At 41.0% G+C, this 26,049-nt stretch overlaps 1 protein-coding gene and 1 long non-coding RNA gene across 2 annotated transcripts in view; both read right to left on the bottom strand.

Annotated features, from left to right (window-relative positions):
• Positions 1-3,393: 3,393 nt before the first annotated feature.
• Positions 3,394-26,049, bottom strand: part of LOC134660932 (F-actin-monooxygenase Mical-like) — an 81,311-nt gene continuing 58,655 nt past the window's right edge. The window contains exons 23-28 of the mRNA XM_063516816.1: positions 22,211-24,079; positions 10,797-10,826; positions 7,467-7,575; positions 5,804-5,980; positions 4,397-4,481; positions 3,394-3,475 (exon numbers count right to left, since the gene is read on the bottom strand). Of these exons, the coding sequence (XP_063372886.1) occupies positions 3,439-3,475; positions 4,397-4,481; positions 5,804-5,980; positions 7,467-7,575; positions 10,797-10,826; positions 22,211-24,079 (2,307 nt within the window). The 3' untranslated portion in view covers positions 3,394-3,438. The remainder of the gene's footprint in view (positions 3,476-4,396; positions 4,482-5,803; positions 5,981-7,466; positions 7,576-10,796; positions 10,827-22,210; positions 24,080-26,049) is intronic.
• On the bottom strand, positions 18,242-18,560 carry LOC134660967 (uncharacterized). The gene is made up of 2 exons (XR_010097916.1): positions 18,428-18,560; positions 18,242-18,304 (listed from the first exon to the last, which is right to left on the bottom strand). It is a non-coding gene; the product is annotated as an uncharacterized LOC134660967 (long non-coding RNA).

Here is a 26,049-nt window from a genome sequence, read left to right as displayed (position 1 = left end):
CCTTTATGATTATCTTTTTTATTTATGATACTATTATGATTCTGACTTTTGACAAATGTCATCACTGCCGCACATATTCGAACAAATTGTCAAAAACACTGCTAATTATTAATACAGTATGTTCCTTATTGTTGTCGATTATTGCAAATAACTTTTCTATGAAAATTATTTTTTTATGTTTTGTTCTAATTAATAAAATATTAATGTTAGAGCATTCCTGAGAAGTAACCCTACGTGGGATTTCAGGGTTTATCCAATGGCTAAGGTCATCCTGTATACCTCTCGCGCCGAATGACGGTCCCTATGACAGTTCCTTTTTATATGGAGTACCTGTACTGTACCTAATGTAAACGTTTGTAGCAATTTTTTGAAAGTTTTACACATTAATTTATCAACAAACAAATATTTTTAGTTACTTTTTTTAAAATTAAATTCAGCCAATAGATATTTGAGAAACTGTCAGTCCGCACGAGAGGTATGACCTAACATCAGTTAAAATCAGAGATGGGCATCATTCGAATAAACTTTTATCGGAATAATCATTCGAATAAACAATAATTCAGGATTTTTTTATTCGCGGATGATTCATTCGCGAATAATTCATCCGCGGATGAATCATTCGACCACTTTTCAAATGACGAATGATTTATTCGTTATTTCATTCGAATAAATCCACGAAAAATATTTAAGTTTTTTGGCTTATTCCATTCAAATAAACAACACGAATAATAGCACTTTTCATATGACTTATTTTTACTGTATATTTGTTCAGAAGTTAAAGATTGTTAAGGGTTAAAAGATCTTCCCAGGTAGTATAATAAAAAAAGGATTAGCGTGAACAATTAATTACTCACAAAAAAGTTAGTAACTTTCTGGCCTGTCCTAGAAAGAGATAGTTGTATAATAAAAGAGTGAGAACACCAAATTTTCTTAGCAGTTGTTTGCTTCAGAGCGAATCTCACAACGCATAATTATATTTACAGTAACTATTTAGGTAGTTGCATTGCGCATCACAGTTGCCAATCTTTCTAAACCGTGAAAAATTAATAAGGTATTCGAATAAACAAATTATTCGTGGCAATTCATTCGACGAATAAATTATTCGCGAATAAATTATTCGACGAATAATTTATTCAATTAAGAATAATCATCCGACATTTTTATTCGTCAATCGCGATAAATTTTTTATTCTTATTCGTTATTCGTCATTCGAATAAATTTTGCCCATCTCTGGTTAAAATGAAATCGTGAACCAATAGGACTATTGTGCACGTATTAGATTATAAAGTCGGGATACTCATAAGTCGTAAGTGTCGTAACACTCGTAACTCAAAAGTTGTACAGTCGCCATCAGATATATCGGAGCGGCCAACACGCTCACAAATATCTGAACAGGCCTCTATTGTCAAGGCGCTAGTATGCGGGTTCAGATATTTTTGAGCACCTCGGGCGATCCGATATATGTGATGGCGACTGTACCAAAGAATTATAACTATTCAAAAAAGTAGTACAATGGAATATCAAGACATTAAACACTAAAAAAAATGTACAGTCGCCATCAGATATATCGGAGCGGCCGAAGTGCTAAAAATGCACTTTAGCGCCTTGACAGCGAGAGGCGTGTTCAGATATTTGTGACTTTTGTGAGCATCTTGGCCGCTCCGATATATCAGATAACGGAAATAAACGGGAAGAACTGATTTGAACAATATGAAACTTTATACAATATATAAAATACAGCGATTAAAGTAATAGAATATACAAAAAATAAACATAAAATGCTCCATAGACAACGCCCTTATTCATAAAACTTTACGGGCCTGATTTAGTTAAATTATGTTTTATCCGTTTCTTACAAATACATAAGTCAAAATTTCAGGTAAGGACAAACGATTATCAGCGAATATAGGGTTATAGCGCGTTTACGAATAAGAGGGTTAGTCTATATAAATGTGTGATGCATTTAAATGCATAACAAAACTTCCGTGAGACACAGGCATATTAAATACATTAAAAACGGGTCACTCACGTATTTTAAGTCGAAAAAGCTCGACATGTTTCACTCCGTGCCGTGGAGTGTCATCAGGAGCTCGCGTTGACGGCGACGGACCGGCGCAGAATGCGGGCCGCAACTCCCCGCGCCCGATGACGTGTTTGACCCGTTTTTAATCTATTTAATATGCCTATAGTATAACAATATTTAACTAAAATATTAAAAATATGAACACTAAATTGTGCTAAAATAAAAACTATATCTAATATAAAATTATTAATCCCTTTGTCACCCAGCCACGTCTCAAAAAATGTAATATGTATAAAAGTATTTATAGGCCCAGCAATTATTGACACAGATATATGGATATTTTTATAAGTATAACTAATAATGTCTGAAGTTGATCTCGCATGGTTTATCTAACATAAATACAATACTAATAATTATATTCTACAATAAAACACGTTTTTCAATTACAAAGAATCATGAATATCACTATAATTTTGTCACTGTCGAGTGTAGCGACACGACATCTCTGTTAAGGGGCCCACTGATTAACAGTCCGCCGGATGGTATCGGCCTGAACAAAATTTTGACAGTTTCGAACAACTGACAGGCCGATACCGTCCGGCGGACTGTCAGTCAGTGGGCCCCTTTACGAGCACAAACTCCCATCTTATAGTTCCGTCATCACCTTTCAATTAAAACAAATAGGCATAAAACTAAGTTAGCAGTAGGTACGACCAATACTTCAGTTTTCATCAGTTCATTACCTACAAAATTGTAACACATGTTTCTTAGCTGTCATCCTTACCACGAGTATGACACCGACATATTCGCTAGCGACGGCGTATACTAACTCACAATCGACAATCGGATCGAGTACGAGATGCGTTTAAGACCACTCATGGCACGGCACAGACAAGACATCCTCCAGGCTGAGCATAGTAGCGCTAGCCCCTCTGCCACAGATATACGGTAGTTTTACTCCATCTTCGAGTCAAAAGTGTCTTTGTGTGACGTCCGCGTCTTTGAACGGACCAATCACGGCACGGGACTCGCTCACCTCGTCCCCCGCACCCCAGTATTTTTGGCAGGATCGGTTTCATGAAATAATTGCTCTAAACTTCGTCTAGAGGATTCCTAGTCTATGTGGCACGGATACTGTTCGAATTGAGGGGGGATTTAAATTTTCTCGAGGCAAAGATCTAGGAACCAGTGTAGCTTTATTTGACGTTCATAACTTTCATAAGCGCATTGTAATATGCCTACTTGAATAAACTATCTTTTATCTGTATCTAACTTCTAAGTATACAGCTGTGAAACTTGCGTCCGTGCGTGTGATGTAGGCCGAAGGGACCCGACGGCTACCGAAGCGGACCCGAGCCGAGTCAGGCCTGTGGTGGTAGGTGACGTAAAATGGTGGGGGGAGGGGGGAGGTCGCTTTAGTCACCAACGCAACTGCCCGCAGCGCTGCGTCTCCTAGAAACGACATTATCTTACTACACGTAGTGTGGGGTCCCACACTGCCTGTTATACAGGATGGCTGAAAAATAACTGCATTCCCGTTGCCAGGGAGGTTTTGGGATTATACTGAGCCACTTTTACTATGGGACCAACCCGAAACCGCGTAAACATATTTGGCTGATTCATTCGTTGGTCCCATAGTAAACGTTGCTCAGTATAATCCCAAAACCTCCCTGGCAACGGGAATGGAGTTATTTTTTAGCCAACCTGTATAACGTTGGACCACATGATAGTATTAATAGTGTTTTATTAATAGTGTTGTCCCTGTCACACGTCCTGTATCCGTTGTATAAGGAGCGTGCATGAACTGTAGGGGGCAGCACAGGGGCCGTTTGTTTGGTGCTGTAAATGTCAACTTTAAGTTTCCAATGTAGACCACAAGATGGCAGAACCTACAATGCACATAAAAACGTACACGCGTGAAGTCACGTCTGAGTGTACTTTAGCGTCAAGTGTGTCGGCAATGTATAGTTTGATTCCGATTTAGGCCACAAGATGGCAGACCCTCCAACGCGCACTGCCTCTATAACATTTTTTAACAGCCAGTGTGACCACTAAAAACTCTAGTTACTAAATAACTAGCCCCTATACCTCGAACTTTTAGTGACGTCATTTTGCACACAGGAATTCCTATAATCTATATATATAAACGTGAAAGACCTGACTGACTGACTTAAATCAACGCACAGCCCAAACCGCTGGAACTAGAAAGTCCAAATTTGGCAAGTAGGTTCCTTATAAGGTCTAAGGGGCCACTAAGAAAGGATTTTTCAAAATTCATAAAAAAAAAACTCCTGCGCGTACTAAGCTGCGGGCAAAAGCTAGTATAATATATTATGTAGGTGACATTAGGTTACGGACAGCGGCACCCCGTACCTGTCAGCGGCCGCCAGCGCCTGGTGCGCCTCGCGCTGCGCCGAGACCTGCACCAGCTCGGCTACCGTCGCCGCCTGTTGCTCCGCTGGAACAACACAATATTCCTTTCATCACGCTTGCTCGCAAAGTATAGGGAATAGGCCCTTTGTGGAAGTGAACCGCGGACAATGACCCTAACAGACAGGAAGAGAATGGAAGCATTTGAAATGTGGTGCTGGATACGAATGGAAGACATTAGTTGGAGACCGGATAACGAAAGAGGTGTTACGAATAGTAACTGAGAGGAAAGCTATTCTATGAAAATAGAAGCGGGAAATTATTAGACAATTAATACTACACGACCATTTCTTTAAAACTGTCCTACGTATATGGCTGTACGCGCGCCCACCGCGCCTCGCACACGGCTGGCTGCTAGCGTCCGTGCCGTGCCCCTCCTATTGTACAAGTAGGGTCAACGAGGGGTAGTCACCTGACAGCGGGCGGGACAGCCGCCGCTCCAGCCGCGCCACCAGGCGCGCCCACCGCGCCTCGCACACAGCTGGCTGCTAGCGTCCGTGCCGTGCCCCTCCTATTGTACAAGTAGGGTCAACGAGGGGTAGTCACCTGACAGCGGGCGGGACAGCCGCCGCTCCAGCCGCGCCACCAGGCGCGCCCACCGCGCCTCGCACACAGCTGGCTGCTAGCGTCCGTGCCGTGCCCCTCCTATTGTACAAGTAGGGTCAACGAGGGGTAGTCACCTGACAGCGGGCGGGACAGCCGCCGCTCCAGCCGCGCCACCAGGCGCGCCCACCGCGCCTCGCACACAGCTGGCTGCTAGCGTCCGTGCCGTGCCCCTCCTATTGTACAAGTAGGGTCAACGAGGGGTAGTCACCTGACAGCGGGCGGGACAGCCGCCGCTCCAGCCGCGCCACCAGGCGCGCCCACCGCGCCTCGCACACAGCTGGCTGCTAGCGTCCGTGCCGTGCCCCTCCTATTGTACAAGTAGGGTCAACGAGGGGTAGTCACCTGACAGCGGGCGGGACAGCCGCCGCTCCAGCCGCGCCACCAGGCGCGCCCACCGCGCCTCGCACACAGCTGGCTGCTAGCGTCCGTGCCGTGCCCCTCCTATTGTACAAGTAGGGTCAACGAGGGGTAGTCACCTGACAGCGGGCGGGACAGCCGCCGCTCCAGCCGCGCCACCAGGCGCGCCCACCGCGCCTCGCACACAGCTGGCTGCTAGCGTCCGTGCCGTGCCCCTCCTATTGTACAAGTAGGGTCAACGAGGGGTAGTCACCTGACAGCGGGCGGGACAGCCGCCGCTCCAGCCGCGCCACCAGGCGCGCCCACCGCGCCTCGCACACAGCTGGCTGCTAGCGTCCGTGCCGTGCCCCTCCTATTGTACAAGTAGGGTCAACGAGGGGTAGTCACCTGACAGCGGGCGGGACAGCCGCCGCTCCAGCCGCGCGAGCCGGCCGTCGCGGCGCGGGTCGCGGGCCCGGCGCTGCGCCACCAGCCGCGCCCACCGCGCCTCGAACCACAACTGCATTGCGTCGCGCTCGTCTACGTCAGACGGCCCTGCTGTTAGTTTGGTTATGGGCGGTGAGTCTGATGAGAAAAGCGAATGTTAAAGCTATGAATTAACACCGAATCAATGATATTATATGATCGATATTAAACTTTCGTGAGACACAGTTTGATATTATATGACTATAGACATGTTCAATCATACATAAGGAGCATAAAATATACTTCCATATTTATTTCATTATATGAGTCGCAAATTTACTCGGGTAAATTCATGTCAGATTATGTGATTTTGGTATTAAGAAAAGGTAATGAAGTAAGTAGATATTTGCTGAGATGGTCGAATGGATATTCCCGAGTTTGAAGTTAAGCGACACAAATTGTATCCGTTACACTCGTTGTTGTACGTAAGCTGTCTGTTTTTGTTACGTTTTGCGGCAGCTCGTTAGCAACCCGCACATTTCTCGCTGATTTGGTGCGACTAAGGGCGCGTGTACACGGTGCCGCCTCCGCGCCGCCGCCGCACCTATGTACACGAGACGCGTAAAGCCCGCCGCCGCGCCGCGCACTTTCGCGCTATGTACACGAGACGCGTAAAGCTGGCCATACACACTAGGGTATGCTCCTTGACAGCAAATCTTAGTGTAGAGCAGGGCGGGGTCAGTTGTAACACTAGTCTCGCTCTTTCTCACTTGGCAGCTAGTTCTGCATCAACTCGCGTGAGGATGATCTTGGATAGAGTGGGGTCAGTTTTAACACTTATCTTGCCGTAAATAACTGACGGCCAGTTTGGGTACAGTATAACTATTACTTTTGGATGAAACTGGCACAGGACCGGAACAAGTGGCGTACAAGAAGAGAGGCCTATGCTCAGCAGTGGGCGACCGAAGGCTAAAGTGATGATGATGATGATGATAACTATTAAGGTGGTTCGATCTCCATACAAAAAACAATTGCGTTTTATTAATTCATTACACACTATCGTCAACCTACTTTCGAATATTCGTTTGATAGAAACCTTTGTTTTATACAAAAATCACGCAATAACCGTTATATATGTTTTTATCAACGTAACACCAAAATAACGCCTTTTGCGTGATTTCTGTATAAAACAAAGTTTTTCTATCAATTTAGCGCAGGCGAATATTCGAAAGTAGATAGATGCGCACATATTTATGAAGTAATAGTGTGTAATTACTCAATAAACGCAATTGCTTTGAACCACCTAATAGGGAAACTAAAATAGTGCCCAGATGAGATCGAACAAGCATCTGCATTTTGAGGTGTACGCCACAACCACTAGGCTACCAAAGTTATGGGTCGAAATTTATCCAGGACCTATATGCAACCGTTGACCAACTCAAGGTAGAATACATATAGTAGGTACGTGCTCTTACCACGTATCCGGAGCAACTCACATGATACCGAGATAGCGAGAGTGATGGCACTGTCTGGGGAGAATCCTGGGAGGAACGGGGTCGGTTGTGACACTAGTGTCACCTAGCAACTCTCTTGTGAGCGGGGGCGGCTGTAGCACAAGTGTAGCTGGTGAGCTGTACCGACTCACCTGGCAGCGGGCAGGGGGGACAGTAGCGCGCCGGGGGCGGCGGCACGGGAGGCGGCTCCTGCAGCGCCCCCGTCGACTTGTGGGCACTGTAGCAACTCTGTGGCGGATCCTGGGGGGAACGGGGTCAGTTGTTAGTTATTTCAGGTTGCCTTGAATTTCGAAACTTTTTTTTTTACTTTCGCATTTAACGTCGCATTTTTAGCGTTACAAATCACATATGTGACGTCCCACGGATAAAGGTACCTTAAGGCACTTGGCGCTTACGCTATTATTAACGCCGCTCCGCCGCCGCGCGCTATTATTATTGCGGCGCTATGCGACGTAAGCGCCAAGTGCCATAAGGTACCTTTTGCCGTGGAACGTCACATATTACTTACCTAAGGGTGTATTATTCTAAAATGAAATGTATAAGTACATAAAATATGGCTTTATAAAAAAACGGGTTTGGTCAAATGTAAGTTTTGCATATAAAAACATCGGGCTAAAGCTTTTCGGTCCCAATAGTTCAGTATATTTAACTAACGTCATAATCTCTACCCGCCCAGATGCCTATATAATAAAAAGGTCAACTATTCCAGACTATAATGATTTTTATTTTGACAAATCAAAATTTCATTTGGACGTAAGTAGTCGTTCCTTACTTTTTTAATAGGTATATTGTCAACCCTGTTACCCATTTTATCCCTTACAATTTTTATACAACCCCATAGCAATTAATATTAAGTACGGTCACGTTCAATTATTCACGTCACGTCAAATTAGACCGATTTTGTTACTCCAAAAATTACAAGCTTCAACCAAACATATATGTCACGTCAATTATATGTAGCCAACTGTACAAGAACAAGTACACCTACATGCAACATATAGGTACAGTCAGCTGCAGAAATAAGTGATCCCCTGCCCTACATAGAACATTGTATGCAAAGGTGCTAAGCGAATAGTATTGCTGACGGTACTTAAGCTTAAGCAAATGCACAAACAACAATAAGTAAAGTTAGTTTAACAGCCATACAACCCGCCGCCAAAAAGCACTCCCATACAATCGAATCTGCTCTCTCATTTTAAAACATGCTTAGAGGTCGTCTATTAATTACATTGACATCTCACAAATTTTAGATTGTTCAGCGAATTTTGAATATTTTGATGACATTCCCGAATGTAGTTTTAAAATGAGAGCGTAATACTTGGATCGTATGGCGGCGGCTATTAAGTTGTGTGACTTTTAAAATGATAACTATAAAAACAAGGCAAAACTATTTTTTTAAATCGTAAGCAAACAGGTACGACAGAATTGCTATATGTATTTGAAATTCAACCTAATTATGCCTGGTTTTTTTATTATTAGCAAAGACTTCAAGATCTTGACGTGCCTTGTTATCTAAGTATTTTTCAATACAGACACGTCAAGATCGCGATATAGCTTCTGCCCGCGTCTTTGTTTGCGTAATTAGTACTTTACCCACCTTTTAAAAAATCATTTTCGTTATTTTTTATGATATAGGATAGGAGGCAAGTGAGCAGACGAACCGCCTGATGGTAAGCAATTGCCGTTGCCTATGGGACACCTGCAACACCAGACGGTTGCAAGTGCAATGCTGGCATTTAAGATTAGTGTAGGTACGCTCTATTCTTGAAGGCTTGAAGGTGGTTTAAAAACTATCGTATGATATCTCCCGGGATTCAATGTATCTCGACCCCAAATCGGGACTTTTAAGCGGGATTTACATTATGAAAGTAGTTTCAATATAATGCGAATGCGAAGTAATTTCGTGAAATAATTAGGGTCGTGAAATTCACAGTAAGTATCGCAGTGACCATGGCCCCATCAGCGTCGAAACTACGCGTCAGCACAGCGCAGGCCCTTTCGCGACACTAAGTTCTCACGACACTAATTTCACCAAAAAAATCAGACAAGACAAAACAGGTATCAAGCGAATCGAGGACGTTTATTAACGCAAGTATAGCATTCCTGTGCCTACTCGTATCGACAAATTTTATTTTTCAATGTGATGCTTTGTAGTTTATTAAAATAATCATGAGGGCATTGATTGAGAAAATAACTTAAAATATTCCTTTTACATGCTAGTATAGTCCGTGTAGTGTGCATGTGTTTTCGTACCTCTGAATAGTTTTTCACACATTTAGAAAGGGATGAAGATACTTCAATACCGAAAGCGCATGCCATCACGTTCAAAGCACAACAGGTCTTATAAAAATAGGCTTAGAGTAGAAAATTGAAAGCACAGTAATGCAAGTACGAAAGAGACATTTTTTTCCGAAATTCACAAAAGCCGTGCGTTGTGTGCCACATGTTTTAACACTGAACTAACCGACGGCGAACTTTATGTGTAACAAGGCATTTTGATACGTAGATATGCGAAGACGAGTCACCACACATAGCCGCAAATTGGCATATAAACTCCTTCGAGACAAGCCAGCAAACTAGAGTACCTATGGAAGTCTGACTACAGCTAAATGTACATACCTACAGCGCGTAGTTACACAACAATTACAACGACATAGACATTTGTCGCTCACGAGTGAGTGATTTGAATGAACTATATCATTTATCTGAACTCACTTACTCTTCAACTTAGTGCAGGATTAACTCGCTCATTTCGCTCAGTAACGCATCTATCTCAGTGTTCCTTGCGCGCTCTTTGCGACTCACGATTCGAATGAGCCGACCGAGTGAGACGATGCGAATAGATTTCGGAGCGGGTCGAAAGAATTCGGAGGGTGTCGGGAAAACATCGGCGGGATCCACGGAAGAAAGAATGAGCGCGCCGTGTGGCGGGATCGTACCGCGTGATTCGCCATCTTGGTCGCACTTATGGCTGTGTATCTGATTGATTGACATCTCTCTCTACTCACTCGTGTACAATATACCTACTCTACAGATCTACTGAGCGAAATGAACGAAAAAGTGAAGCGTTTTGCGCATCTCTAAAGGGCACATACTTGTAATTGAATGCATGAGGTTTGACAAATAATTATAATTTTATTTTAGTTAAGGATGACTTACGCTAGACCGGGCCGGGGCCGGGCCGGAGCTTCCGAAGCTTTGTTTTCTATGGATAGCACCACGTGATCACTGATCAGCCGTCATAGAAAATGACGTGTCGGATGCCTCGGCCCGGGCACAAACAAGCCAATTGAAGCCTTATTGTTAAGAGTGGCCAATGATTATGTAGTGGCTAATAATTATAACAATCACCCTATACGCATTTGTGTGGTGACCGCCGTCTCATACCGTCGGTTCACATTGTGGACCTTAAGCCGTTACAACAAGGTTCACTAACGGTTAGCCAAGCGATATTTCCTTACTTGTAGTGTAAGATCCGGCTCCGAGTACCACTGTAAATGTAACTACGGTTAATCTACTGGTGTCCGTATAACTAGTGTTATATTTGTTGTGAACAGTGAGTTAAGGCTCATGTAGACGGTGCGCGAACTCGCATGCGATTTTACATTGCGGACTATTGGGGCGTTATCACAGCGATTTGCGGGCGAGTTGAAAGCGAATCGAACGCGCAGCGAGTTCCACGCGGGCGACGTGTTCGCCGCGAGCGTATAACGATGTCACCGCGCACGTGTTTGATTTCGCTGGGTACTAAGATAATGCGGGCGCAGCATGGTTCCATTTTTAATATTTTTATCGCCTGTCACTATGCCCGTCACTTTCGCACTTACCTGCGCGATCGCCTCGCTCTCACGGGTTGGCCACGACTTTACCAGAACGAACGAAAGGTCCAATCGCTGTGTCTTCCTCCAACCTATGGTTATCGGTGCCGCCGTCTTAATTCGCTCAATGTCGTGGCCGAGCCGTCAACTCGCCCGCAAATCGCCAGTGTGATAACGCCCTTAAGGTTGTATCCAAAGCACCCGACCGAGTCCGAGTTCTAAATGAGCCTTTAGACTGTAGGTAAACGAACAAATTATAAGACGTACAGAGTGGAATCCATTACTATGTATTAATGTTTGTGATAAATCAAAATGATACACAACTTTGGGAACAAATCAAATTATTTTATTCAATATTTTGATGTGTTTTTTAAGTAGTCGCTGTTGCGAACGCAACCTTTATATTTATATTTGTATAAAATCTCAATATTATATCAAATCTCTATATTCCTAATGCAGTAGCTAAACGCGGCCGTCGGGCTCGGCTAGTATTCGGAAGCTTTTTCTTAAGCACCAACAGGAGCGCTCCACATACCCTGTATCGCGGCCAATTAGAGGCACCTAAATCTAAACCATTTTGTACTGTTCAAATTATGCAAATCACTCTCTCATCAGCCTCCATACAATATCCACCACTTCTACATTTAACCGTTTTGGCAAGAACCCTTGTAACCAGTAACTTTGGAAGATTACATCAGTTTACTTTAAATCGAAGCTTTTTATTTGAGTCGTCGAGCTCCTGACCTGCACGGCGGCTACAGTCACAGCACTACTATCTTATACTCGTACCTTTAAACGAACAATTCTTGTATATTTTATATTTATATATATACATATTTATATCATTAGGCTCGTATTTAAATTCTGTATGATGTCTTGTTCCCTTGCTCCACGACCCCGAATTCCCCTGTATAATATGGGGTTGTTCCCACTAGTTACTGCCAAGTTGTCATTAGTGACAGGCCTATGGAACTCTCCGCGCGAGCTCGGATTTATACCTATGAATCTCTTCCCGTTCACGGTAATCCCGGTAGAAAGAAAAGCAAGCCACTGAGGGGCTACCGCGAAAACCGAATTTCGCAAATTGCGGGTATAGTATAAATATAAATAATAAAATAAATAACTGATCGTGATCTTGGACACGGCGCGGATAGTCCGCCGGTTCCTCTCTCTGCAGCCCTGACCACCGGCAGCTTGGGCCTTGCCCCGCTGCTGGCGGCACCCTAGGTTAGGTTTTTTTATAGTGTATTTATACAAAACAATATAAAAAAAATTTATATGCACAAAATTGTTTATATTGTTTTGTAAGTGTTTTTATATTTTAATTTTATATCCATAATATTGTAAAAAAACCCCTAACCTAAGAAGGGAAATAAATAAATAATAAATAAATAACTGTCTTGGTTCTGTTCTCTGGACTTCATTGTAAGACTCTGTAAATGAATTAGTCTGATAACTTTGTACGTCTTATTATTCTTTTGTCTATGATTCTGTTCAATTAAGAGCAGTAATATATATATTATATCATATAAGCATGTCGTGTTCGCAAATTGTCAGTAGCGGAACTTCTACTGTGTTTTAATGTATTTTTTCTACTCTCGTACTTTTATTTGTCATTTAAAGGGTCGTGCACACACCTTTGAAACCCTACCTTATAGTTGTCAAGACAAGTCTTTAGTCTATTCCCCAAAAAATAATTTGTGCATACACGCAGTATCTTTTTGGCGATTTTACGATACCTACTCCGTGTAATGACCACTTAAAACATATTGAATGAAATACAGTGTTGCCAATCTTATTTTAAATGTCATCTCTGACAAATAAGTGAACCATAGACATGTTTTTTTTTTAATTCCATTCATTCTTTTCCCACCCGTACCCTCCATTTTTGCTACTTCTTGAATTAAAAACATTTGTTAAATTTACAATTTTATTTCAAAGTAAGTGCTTGGTCGTAGAAAAAGTATTGTATGCAACGTTGCATGCAACAGGATTCTGACTCTTGGAGACCCTATACATCTCTAAGGATAATTTGATAAACTATGTTATCTTTTAGTTCTGACACTTAGAGACATATACACCTCTAAATAAGTTTAGATTTTTTTTTCCATGTATTTGTTTTGTTTTTATTTTAATATTACTATTATAGTTTTTTTTATCTAATTCGACATTAAGAGACCTTATACATCTCTAAGAAATTGTATTACGTTAGTTTGATTTGGTAGTAGCAGTTGTATTTTATAATTGTTGATGTATAATTTATTTTTTTTGCTTGTATGTAAATTCAATGTTGACGTGTAAAAGTGCCCTTGTGGCCTATTTGCTGAATAAATATTGAAGTTGAAGTTGTTTTACTGAGTCAAAAAATACTCGTGGCGTCTTTATTAACAGTTTTCGGCTTCGCCTCAAATTGTTACTCACGCCACTCGCCTTTTTTGACCTCTCTTAAACAACGGTTGCATAAAATACTATTTCATCACACTCGCTCGTAAAAGGTGTTATTGCACGTAAATAAGCGATGCGGTCCGTAAATCCTATTTTTTTACCTAGGGTTGTAATCTACTTTTACAGTACATATGGTGCTACTTTCCCGCACTAGTGCGTAAATAAGCACTTTTCGTTGCTGTGTCAAATATTTAAAGGGGCATATGTACCGTAAAACGTTGTACAATACGCGTGGGAATAGGTAATTCGCAACTCGTGTCAATTTAAAACAGTCTCTTCGGTCGTGTTTTAATTTATCGCCACTCGTTTCGAATTTCCTCTTTTCCGCACTTGTATTCGTAAATAACTATTTCATCACACTTGCTAGGCGTATATCCTAAATTTCGACCGTAATATAAATTAAATTAGGCAGAAGTTTGATTTTTTCCCCTTTTTCCTCACAAGTGTGATTAAAAACATTGTGTTTAAGCCCTCGCCTTCGGGCTTCAATTCACACTCGTTCGTAAACGCGTGTTTACCGCACTTAATACAAAACGCACTATTTACCTCTTTGTTTGCTCAACTTGGTGAAAGACGGAACACCAACGCATTTATTGTGAATGGAACGAATGCTGAATGATTGGAAATGTAAAGCCTGACCAGGAATATGATCACGCGCCATGTTGCGGAATTTCACTGGAACTATTTTTTTCATACTACATATACTGAACTGTCACCACATGAGAATAACAGCGCCCTCTTGACAATGATCATATATTACTGGTCAGGCTTTACTCTCAGGTGAGAAATGTATGGAGATAAATGTCGAATGATGGTCCCTTCGGCCGTTCCTTAAAATCTCCCTTGGGTGGTTTTAATTTTAAAATAATAGAAGAAATATGTTTTTACTGTATTTTTAATACCTACTTAAATCTTCGTTTCTTAAGTATTGTGCTAAACACCCAAAAAATGTCTGCAAGCATTTTATGTGACAGCCTACTCCATATAAAAAAACCGGATAAGTACGAGTCGGACTCGCCCACCGAGGGTTCCGTACTTTTTTAAATATTTGTTGTTATAGCGTAGCTTTTTTAATATAAATTTCAACTGTCTAGCTATCACGGTTCATGAGATAAGTACAGCCTGGTGACAGACAAATCGTTTTTTTAGCATTAGAAAAGGACTACGCGATCTTTTAATTGAATAATGCTTTTTATAAATCAGTAAAGTAACTACTATTATTTATAAAATCAAAAGAATGTAAATAATCGTATATCGTTATATAGTTACATATTTGCTGTGACCATAGAGAAATATATTAACACAAGAGTACTCACTCCATACATCAGTTTTGGTACCAAAAAGACTATTAATTTCAGTGTCTACATCTAGCATCGAGTAGCGGAACTATCAGTACTGCTACTTGACAATATATGTAGCACCGACCGGAAAGTCTTATGCTCAACAACATACTTATAACTTGTATGGAGTGAGCAATCTATGTATTTTTTTCTCTATGCCGTGACTTATTTTTCAGAAGTGTTTTCTCAATAAATAGTCAATAGGTATTGTTTATCCTCTAATGCTAAACAAACGAACCGAGATGTGCTAATCTCGGTTGGTAAAGAACTTGCGTATTCATTTACCAGTAGAAGAGAAGGTAACCGTTTTTGGGACGAGAACTAGGTTATATATTAATTGTTTATCTAATCTATCTAATACCTTTAAACGAGCAATTCTTGCATATTTATTTATTTATATATAATATTTCGGGGATCTCGGGAACGGCTCTAACGATTTCGATAAAATTTGCTATATGGGGGTTTTCGAGGGCGAAAATTCGACCTAGCTAGGTTTTATCTCTGGTAAAACGCGCATTCTTGAGTTTTCATGTTTTCCGAGCAAAGCTCGGTCTCCCAGACATTACTTATTATACCAAATACGAGTCAGCTTCACGTAGCCAAGCCTTCAAACAGACCGAAGCGAACTATTGTCAATATAATGTTAATTGTTAATATCCAGAGAGGAAAATGGGGACTACGTTTGTATGAAAAGGCGGGTCTTCCACTTTCGTCTTAAACGGTAAAACTGTAGAAACGACGATGACAGTATTATGCGCGCAACGTTTAGTTGAGTATTTGTGCGTAATAGAAATGAAAGAAATGGCTTTAATTATGCGACTTTAATTATAATAAGTAACTAACAGTAATTGACACTTAATCGAACAGAGTACAAGAGTAGAAGTGACATATACATGTCTATGCGTAGAGCGATCGTGTGCTAGGTGCAGTTTGCTCCTAGTTTCCAAGCAGGCGCTCGAGTGGTTTGTGTTTACATTCATCATCCTCTCCTGAACACAAACCCATTAAATTAGGACCCATTAGGAGCAAACTGCACCTAGCACACGATCGCTCTACGCATAGACATGTATATGTCACTTCTACTCTTGTACTCTGTTCGATTAAGTGTCAATTACTGTTAGTTACTTATTATAATTAAAGTCGCATAATTAAAGCCATTTCTTTCATTTCTATTAGGTTATGGGCGTCACGCTCAATAGTGCGTTATAAGATTTGGCTAAAAAATAAAGTGGTATTTCGAAAAGTAAAAGTACTTAACCTAAAAACACGCGGTCGCCGGAATTCTTTTCAGCATTTCAGATACCAAAATGAGTTCGCAAAACGGATTATTGTCAATTGAGAAGCTTACAGGACGAGACAATTGGTGTACATGGAGTTTTGCGGTGAAAGCATATCTACAATTGGAAGAATTATGGGATTATGTAGAAGGCACCGTCGTCGACACAAAGAAAGACTTGAAAGCTAAGTCTAAGATAATTTTATTAGTAGATCCCATGTTATACGTACACATTCAAGATGCAACTACGTCTAAACAGGTATGGGACAATCTTTCTAATGCTTTTCAAGACTCAGGATTAGTACGCAAGGTTGGTTTATTGAAAGATTTAATTAACACCACCTTAGAATCAAGTAACAGTATAGAAGAATATGTTAATAAAATTATGACATCAGCCCATAAATTAAGAAATATTAGTTTTGAAATTGATGATGAATGGCTTGGAACTTTAATGCTGGCTGGTTTGCCGGACTTGTATAAACCTATGATAATGGGCATTGAAAGCTCAGGAGTTAAAATAAGTGCAGATTTAATAAAAACAAAATTGCTTCAAGAAGTTAAATCTACATCTGCACAAGATACAACTACAGCATTTTTCTCCAAGTCTAAGTCTAAGCCATCTTATCAATCCGTACAAAATAAAAAGTCTAAGGGTCCCCGTTGTTACAACTGCAATGGCTATGGGCATTTAGGAAAGCAATGCTGGCACAAAAAGAATAATAAAACTGCAAATGATAAATCAAAATTTAATAATGGTTTCATAGCTGCTTTTTCAGCGGCTTTGTTGCAGGATCACATGAATTGGTATGTCGACTCAGGTGCAGCCAGAAATATGACTATGCACCGTGATTGGCTGGACAATATAAGACCATCACCTGTACAATCAATAAGGATTGCCGACAATACATTTCTCCGAGCTGAATGCTGCGGTGATGTGACCATAAAAGTCCCCGCTAAGGATGGATTCAACAAGATACTGGTGAGAGAAGTTCTTTATGTCCCAGACCTAGCTACCAATTTATTGTCAGTAAGCAAAATATTAAAAGCTGATTGCAAGATTGAGTTTAGTAAAGGCGGTTGTACAATATTTAACCAAATGGGCCAAGAAATAGCAAGGGCTGATGAAATAGATGACACATATAGGCTACAACTCTATAATGACACAGTAAATGCCATGTCAGCTATAACTGAAGATGATACCTACTTGTGGCACCAAAGAATGGGCCACTTGAATTTTACTGATGTAAATAAAATACCGGCATGTACTTCAGGTGTTAAATTGTCACAGAATAAAGAAAATTGCATATGTATCACTTGTATAGAAGGCAAGCAGACGAGGCAACCATTCCCGCACAATGGTTCCAGAGCTACAGAGTTATTGGAGCTAGTACATTCTGATGTATGTGGACCCATGCAGGCGGCATCTTTTAGTGGTTGCAGGTACATAGTTACTTTCATTGACGATTTTTCAAGAAAAGTATTTGTATATTTCATGAAAAGTAAATCAGAGGTACATGATAAATTTATAGAGTTTAAAAACAGAGTAGAGAATGAATTAAATAAGAAAATAAAACATTTTAGAAGTGATAATGGCACAGAATATATTAACAAAAATTTTCAAAAAACAATGAAAAAATATGGCATTTTGCATCAGACTAGTAACCCTTATACACCGGAGCAGAATGGTCTCAGCGAACGTATGAATAGAACCTTGATAGAGCGTGCTAAATGTATGATTCTCAATGCTAATTTACAGAACTGCTACTGGGCAGAGGCAGTAGCAACTGCGGCACACATCATAAACCGTTCGCCTACTCGAGCTCTCAATGACGTTACTCCGGAAGAAGTTTGGACCGGTGAGCAGCCTGACCTCAGCTATATGAAGATCTTCGGGTGCAAGGCCATGGTTCACATTCCAAAAGAACGAAGGCAAAAATTAGATGCAAAGTCACGTGAGTTAATATTCGTGGGTTACAGTGAATGTACAAAGGGCTACAGATTTATAGACCCAAAAAGCAAACAGGCCATAATGAGCAGAGATGTTGTATTCTTAGAAGCCACCGTGAAACAAAAGAAGGTCCCTCCAGCACCTGAAAAAGAAGAAAACAAATTAAATAAAAATAAAGGTGAAGATACCAACAACGAAATAAATAAAAATAAAATAAATAACTTACCATCTGACAAATGTGTACAGAAGAAAGTAGTATACTTACCAATACTGGAAGATAACGGAGCCTCCGTTGTTCAGGACACAGATGACATTGATGAATCCGATGAACAGAGCAGTTCAAGTTCTCCGAATGTTACTGTCACTGACAATTGTATTACTTCTGAATCTGAAACATATGAAGTGTGTGATGATGGAGTTGATGAAACATACATACCTAATGAAAGTGTAAATGTTACTCCACCGCGTCGAATGAACCTAAGACCACGACGACGGGAAGAGCCTGCTGAACGCGAACCTACAACATATCTTTGTATAAACGGTGAGTCAGCCATGAGTTTACTAGACAGTGATCCACAAGACCTTAATGAAGCGCTTCATAGCGACAAGGCTGAGAAGTGGATAGAAGCCATGAATGAGGAACATGAATCATTACTAAAAAACAATACATGGACTTTAGTTGACTTACCCGAGAATAAGAAAGTAATACCGTGTAAGTGGGTATTCAAAACAAAGACAGATGAAAAAGGAAATGTGACGCGACACAAGGCAAGATTAGTCATAAAAGGCTATAAGCAAGCAAGAGGTATAGACTACAATGAAATATATGCCCCTGTTGTACGGAACACTTCAATAAGATATTTGATTGGTTTGGCCGCAAAATACAAATTACAAATCCATCAAACAGATGCAATAACAGCGTTTCTACAAGGAGACATAGATAAGGAAATCTATATGTCACAACCGCCATACTTTGAAAATGGACAAAAAGTATGTAAATTAAACAAATCCATTTATGGTCTTAAACAAGCAAGCAGACAGTGGAATCTTAAATTAAATGCTGCTTTACTTGAGATAGGTATGAAAAGATCAAAATTGGATCCCTGCATATATTTTAGAATTTTAAATGAAAGTGACATATTATTTATAACTGTTTATGTTGATGACCTACTGTATTTTTTTAACAACTACAACACAGCCCTAGAAGTTAAAAATAAACTTAAAGATAAGTTCTTTATGAAAGATTTGGGCAAAGCAAAACATTGTATAGGTTACAGGATCACACAGGAAGACAACGGTGACATTTCTATTGACCAGTCGGCTTACATACAAAAAATATTGACCCGCTTTGGAATGATGAACTGCAAGCCGGTGTCGACACCATGTGAAACAAATGTTACATTTAAAAAGGCTAAAAATGAAAAAGATATTATAAGAAATAAGCCATACCAGGAAGCAGTGGGCTGCTTATTGTACCTCTCACAAGGCACACGGCCTGATATAGCCTATATAGTAAACACACTGAGCAGATTTAATAACCAACCTACAGAAGAGCATTGGATGGCTATTAAGAGAGTGCTAAGATATCTAAAGGGCACAATATACACAAAGCTTACATACAAAAGTGATCAACACAACAATATTGTTGGATATAGCGATGCTGATTGGGCCGGTGACTCTGAAGATAGACGGTCATGCACTGGATATATTTTTATTTTTCAAGGAGCCGCTTTGAGTTGGAACTCACGAAAGCAACAGACCATAGCCCTTTCGACATTGGAATCGGAATACATGTCATTAGCATCCGCTACACAAGAATGTATTTGGCTAAAACAATTACAAGAAGATTTTTGGCCTAATCTTTCAGGTATTCCTACGGTTTTATACTGTGATAACCAAAGTGCCATTAGTCTTTCAGGTAACGACATGTATCACCCGAGGAGCAAACATATTGATGTCCGCTACCATTTTCTTCGAGAGCGGATATCCACCGGACAAATATCCGTGCAGTACTTACCAACGCAGGAGATGATCGCTGATCTCCTAACTAAAGGACTACACGGACCTAAACACAAAATGTTCACTGATTTAATGGGTTTGTGTTCAGGAGAGGATGATGAATGTAAACACAAACCACTCGAGCGCCTGCTTGGAAACTAGGAGCAAACTGCACCTAGCACACGATCGCTCTACGCATAGACATGTATATGTCACTTCTACTCTTGTACTCTGTTCGATTAAGTGTCAATTACTGTTAGTTACTTATTATAATTAAAGTCGCATAATTAAAGCCATTTCTTTCATTTCTATTAGTGCGTGGCTCCTTTTAGGGCCACTTGCACCAATCACTAACCCGGGGTTAACCGGTTAAACATTGAGGTGCCATGGCTACCAGTACAATTTCACACTGAGTTAACGGTTTAACCCAGGGTTAGTGGGATGGTGCAAGTGGGCCTTACAGAGCTACTTTTACTAATAGAGCCCGCTCAGACAGCCAGCGGTCTGGAGTTCCGAGTTCTGACTCTGACCGCCTGCTGTGTGCGTTATCGTAAACACTCACGTATATTCGAAAGAACGCAGAACTCTGAACGCGGAACTGGGAACTCGGAACCGCTCTCTGTCTGCGCGGGCTAATACAGTGTATCTACGTGAATGTGTAAAAATTACAAACGTGACAGACAAGTCACGAACATGACATGACGATGTTAGGGTTAATTCGAGTAAAATTTAAATTATCAGTCTTTATTTATTATTATGTAATTAAATTTGGATTAAAAATCATTATGAATAAATCATGGTCAGGGGTTTAGAACCTTTATTCATTTACAACCAAAAACTTATAATATTTTGTGGGAGAAAAAGCGTAAAAATCTACGGGTTGATGTTTTGGTACAGTCAGCAACAAATAGAGAGTGACAGTAAGTGACCAAATGTATCGTAACACACCTTTGTTACTAGGTATAGAAATAAAGATGTTTTCCGATATAGAATATAATGGATTTGGCGTGGGCACTAGTATTTACGAAATATTGGTCACTAACTATTTGATGCTGACTGTGCATTAAATCCCTGGTCAAAAACTCCTGATAAACATGAAGGAAATAAATGCGTATGAATGATGCGTCCATAGGAATTCAAAAACCGGTAAGCTAGGTCGACCGAGGCAAATGCGGCACTTGAGGTAAATGCGTCTTTTAAACATTTCTTCGAAACGCAACATATTATGGCTATTATAGCCGTCTGCCTTAAAAGTTCTGTGACCACACTTCGAACAGAGAGGCTTGCAATAGTTCTAAAATGTTCCGTTTAGAAGAAATCTTTAAAAGTCGCATTTACCTCAAGTGACGCATTTGCCTCGGTCGGTTGACCTTAACAGCCAAAGAAAGTTTTAGTTTTGAGTGTTACACAGTGGGTCGCTGGCCAGCAGAGCAGTGTTGCAGCTATTGAGGCGTATCGTGCAGTCGACGTCCAACATGTGATTACATGTATGCCTTATTACAAAGGAGTAAGGTGCAAAATTGCAGACATATTTTGGACATCGACTGTACAAGGCTTTTCACTTGGTGTTATTCTGCATTAATTTCGGAATACGCGGAAAACGTTGGAGGAGTACGTGGCGTAAGTCAATTCAAAACGTTGATTTTCAAAAAACGAAACCCGCATTATCTACTTTTCTAAAATAGAAAACAAATTTATAGCCGGTCAACCAAATCTTGTCAGTAAAAAAAGGCGCGAAATTCAAATTTTCTATGGGACGATATCCCTTCGCGCCTACATTTTTCAAATTTGCCGCCTTTTTCTACTGTCAAGATCTGGTTGACCAAGTATAAACAAAAGTTACAACTTTTCTCAAAAACTAATCGTAAATCTGCTGCTGCAGAGCTCAGTCACGGAAATGTCTGGTTAGAATTAGAATATAAATAGATACGCATTTATTCCCTACCCCGATTTATTCCACTACATTGCCAATAGGTGGACACCCCTACGCTGCCACCAACTATATTATTTACATATACGTAAAATAATATAAACAGTTTGAAACACATACCTTCTGCCGCGGGCCGAGTCTCCTATTCAAATAGTTGGATATACTTTTCATAATACTCTTCCGCCGTCTCTCTCTAGCCAGCTCCGGGTCTGAGAAAGAGGGGGTGACTTGCATTAAGGGGGGCGCGGGGCGGGGAGGCGGGGGCGGGAACTCAGGGGGCGGCGGCAAAGGGGGCGGGGTCGGTAAGGTAGGGGGCGGGGGTACAGGCGGAGGCACATTTGAACAGGGCGATACTTTAGTTCTCCTCGTCGATTTCCTATTCAATCTAGGCCCGCTCCCTAACCGCTCTAAGACTAATCTTCTAACCACTTCTGTCTGTTCCTCTCTTTCCCTCTTTATCTCTTGGACTTTGTCTGTAGTGTTTAAAGGGGTGGGACTCACTGGCGACACGGAACCAGAGCTAAGCATCAACGACACTGATAGTTGTATGCTTCTAGACGGCGAATCCGTACTTGTCGAGTGGGACAAGTTGATGTTGTCGCTCGCAGATCTGCAGATAGCCGGCGAGTACACTCTTAAACATGGAGCGAAGTTGCTGGAGTTGTATATGGGTCCGTTTGGAGTTTCGGGCGCCAGCGGCGGAGACAAGGAATCTTCCTTTTTTGTCTCTAAAGGTGGCGATACGTCTGAGAGAGATAAGGAGTCTATCTTTATATCGGGAGATAGAGAGTCGTTGTTGTCGTCTAATTCGCTTTTATCAGGTTTACGCTCTTCGGCAGTAATTTCGACCTTAGGCTCTAAAGGTTCTATTTCTACAACTTCGGTCACGGCCAAAGTCGGTTTGAAGACCGTTTCAAAACTCCTCTCGATGAAGTTCATTGATCTATCATTGCTGGGTGAATATTCAAAGTCATCTACCAATTCCATATACCCTTGGTTGCGGGGTGTCACCGGGGTCTCAATAGAAGGATCCTGTTCACCTTCATCGGCGAATTCAAAATGCTCTAAAGCGTTAGAATATACCACAGGTTCTGGGCTAGTTCTACCGCAAACGTGTGAAGAGATCGTTGATATATTTTTAGCGTCGTGAACCGTTTTTAAACCGCTCAGTTTCCTTGGTTTATTTCTCTTATTGTCTTCTAGAACGTCTAAAACAGCGCTTTCTGCAGCCCAATCTGACAGCTCAGTTTCAGTCAAAGCTAACGTAGTTCCGTCTTTACAGGATTCTGAAGATTCCGAGTCGGCCGCGACGACTGTCGGGCCGGTGTCAGTCGCTGTGCCGGACGCTTTCTCCGTGTCTTCACTGTTAACTATAGTTAAACTGTCTAGCTGTATCAACTCGCCGCCCTCATCGTGAACTTCAACTCTTGGCACGGATTTAGGGGCTGTTTCCGTGTGCGATGAATCTGACAACGAATCTGAATCTAATTCCTTTTCTTTCTCTTTAATTGTCTCTTCTCTCCACTCTTTTTTGACCTCTCTAGACAAGAGATCAACGGGAGCATCGTCGCAGAGATTTTTAATGATGTCTGGCATGGGTTGAGCCTTATCTTCCGTCTGGTAAGCGACTACCGGGCTTCGAGTGGTCGTGGCGGGGTGTAATAATTTTTGGAATTCCGTTATAGTGGATCTGAAGGCTTCAAATTTGGTGTCGAGTTGGGAGGTGGAGTCTGACTTTCTGACAGCGGGAGGGGACGGTTCTCCGAGTAAGTATCTCCTTTTGAGTTCTAGAGCTCGTTTAGTGGCGAGTCCGCTGGCGGATTTAGTTTTGCTTAGAGGGTATTCTAGAGGGGGCGGCGGTTCGGTGACGAGGATGGCGGGCGGGGTGGGGTGGGGCGTGGACTCCTCGGCGGCGAACTCGCTGTCGGTGGACACCTCGGTGGCGGACGACACGCCCTCCTCGCTGGAGGAGCTCGCCGAGGACTCCACCTGTGACGGGGAGCTCTATAATAAACTACGGCCCGGGGGCCCGCTTTATAATAAACTACGGCCCGGGGGCCCGCTTTATAAGGCCATACAATCAAGGGAAGAGAGGTAAAGGCATGGCCATGATAAGGTCGCTTTTTAAATTTTATACCAAATACCTTTTATTTCATGTTACTTCATGCCTTCAGCGAATTCAATGAAAAAAATGAATAGGGAGTATTACTGCAATGTTTTGCCGCCAGAGTGCAGCACTAGTGCCTTTCGTTAACCATAGAGTAATTATACACACTGTGCCTTAAACTGTTTTTTGACAAGTTTTCACAGAAATAAAATATGACATTGATATAGTCGTACGGTTTTAAAATGTCGGAATCCACTTGAGAGAGTACCTGACAATGAATGGCATAAACCAAATGGCTAATTAAATTACCTGTGCAAAATGAAATGCAATAACAATAACAAAAGATTCTAAATAGATAGTATTTCAACCGCTTGAAGTATAGAGTTAACTTACAATAGCAAGAACTCGATATAGAACCTTTTGGAAATTAAACATGAAACATTACAAACACCTGGACGACCACGGTTCTATATTCCAAAGGTCCTATAGGTATCGAGTACTTGCTATTGTAATTCTCACTCTATTCTTTAAGCGGTAAAGATGTTATCTGTATGGAACCTTTTTTTGCGTAATATTCCCTATTAAAGCATGATTTTAGCTGAAAACTTCAAGTCATTTTCACTATTTATCATTCTTAAATAGCAAACAAGGCAATAAAGATCAATTTCCTTTACACTGCACTTTACTTAAGTATGAATTTATCATAAACAGCGTCAAAGGAAAATGAGGTTTATTCGATAGAAAATTGCGCCGCAGGCATCCACGCTAACTTACCGCCCTCCGCGATGGCTAATCTTTTATACCATACCAAAATCAAACTCTCGTGCACGCTAATAGGTACTCGTACGTATTGTGCTACTCTCTGTCACACTTACCTACGGCGGCTAGGTGTGACAGAGAGCACAGTACGCATTCGCGTGCAGCGAGTGTTATATTTTGCTATATATCCAACATCGCTTGAACACATTCCCAATATTCCCTCATCTTCCGCAGGATTTCAGCGAAGTGTCAAGCGATTTCGAACAAAAACGACCCGTATATAATACATAAATACAGTAAGTGTTATAAAAACACAAAAGACCGTTATTTACACATATATAAACATATATACATTAGTGCTTGTACATACATATTTATATTCGAAAGCAGTTATTCGGCATAAATATATATAACAAAATAGACAACACATAAAGCGCCATCATTTTTTTTTCTTGAGGTTTTTACACCAAAAAATGTATTCATAGGAAATTTTAGTTAGCTAGTTCCGAATGTATTTTTTTAATGTTGCTTTTATAATACCTATTCTAAATTTAGGAATTTTATACATAATCTATTTCGAAATAGAGTAGGTACCATTTTTAAATTTCTAATTTGTATATCAAAAATGTCAACATCAACAATAACGTTAAAATGAGTTTATAAAGAGTGTCTTTATTTCCAACAAAAAGTCAACAAAACAATTCTTTTTTGACGTGATAAAAACAACATTAAAAACAAAAACGAGACGCACAGAACAGGGTCGCAAAGCTCAAAACATCAAGTCTTCAGGACGGTAGTTAGTGTGGGCACACTACACTCACCGCGGCCGCCGCCCGTGTTAGCCCAGCGCGTACGGATGATACGGCGCAAAATGCACCGTGGCGTGCTCGAATTAGAGTCATATTTCGAACGCTTGTAATCGAATAGGTTGGCTAAACGATAGAAACATGATCTTTTCTGTAAACTCTCTGGTCGTAATAATGATCATGACTTATTTTTTGGAATGCGTGTGGTGTGTCGTAATCATTTCGTTTATTGTGCCCATTTTTTTTATAACAGTAAAATGTAGCGTTTCAATATGATATAAGGAAAA

This window comes from Cydia amplana, chromosome Z, assembly GCF_948474715.1.
Source record: "Cydia amplana chromosome Z, ilCydAmpl1.1, whole genome shotgun sequence".
Lineage (NCBI taxonomy): Eukaryota > Metazoa > Arthropoda > Insecta > Lepidoptera > Tortricidae > Cydia > Cydia amplana.
This window is presented reverse-complemented; position numbering and strand designations above follow the sequence as displayed.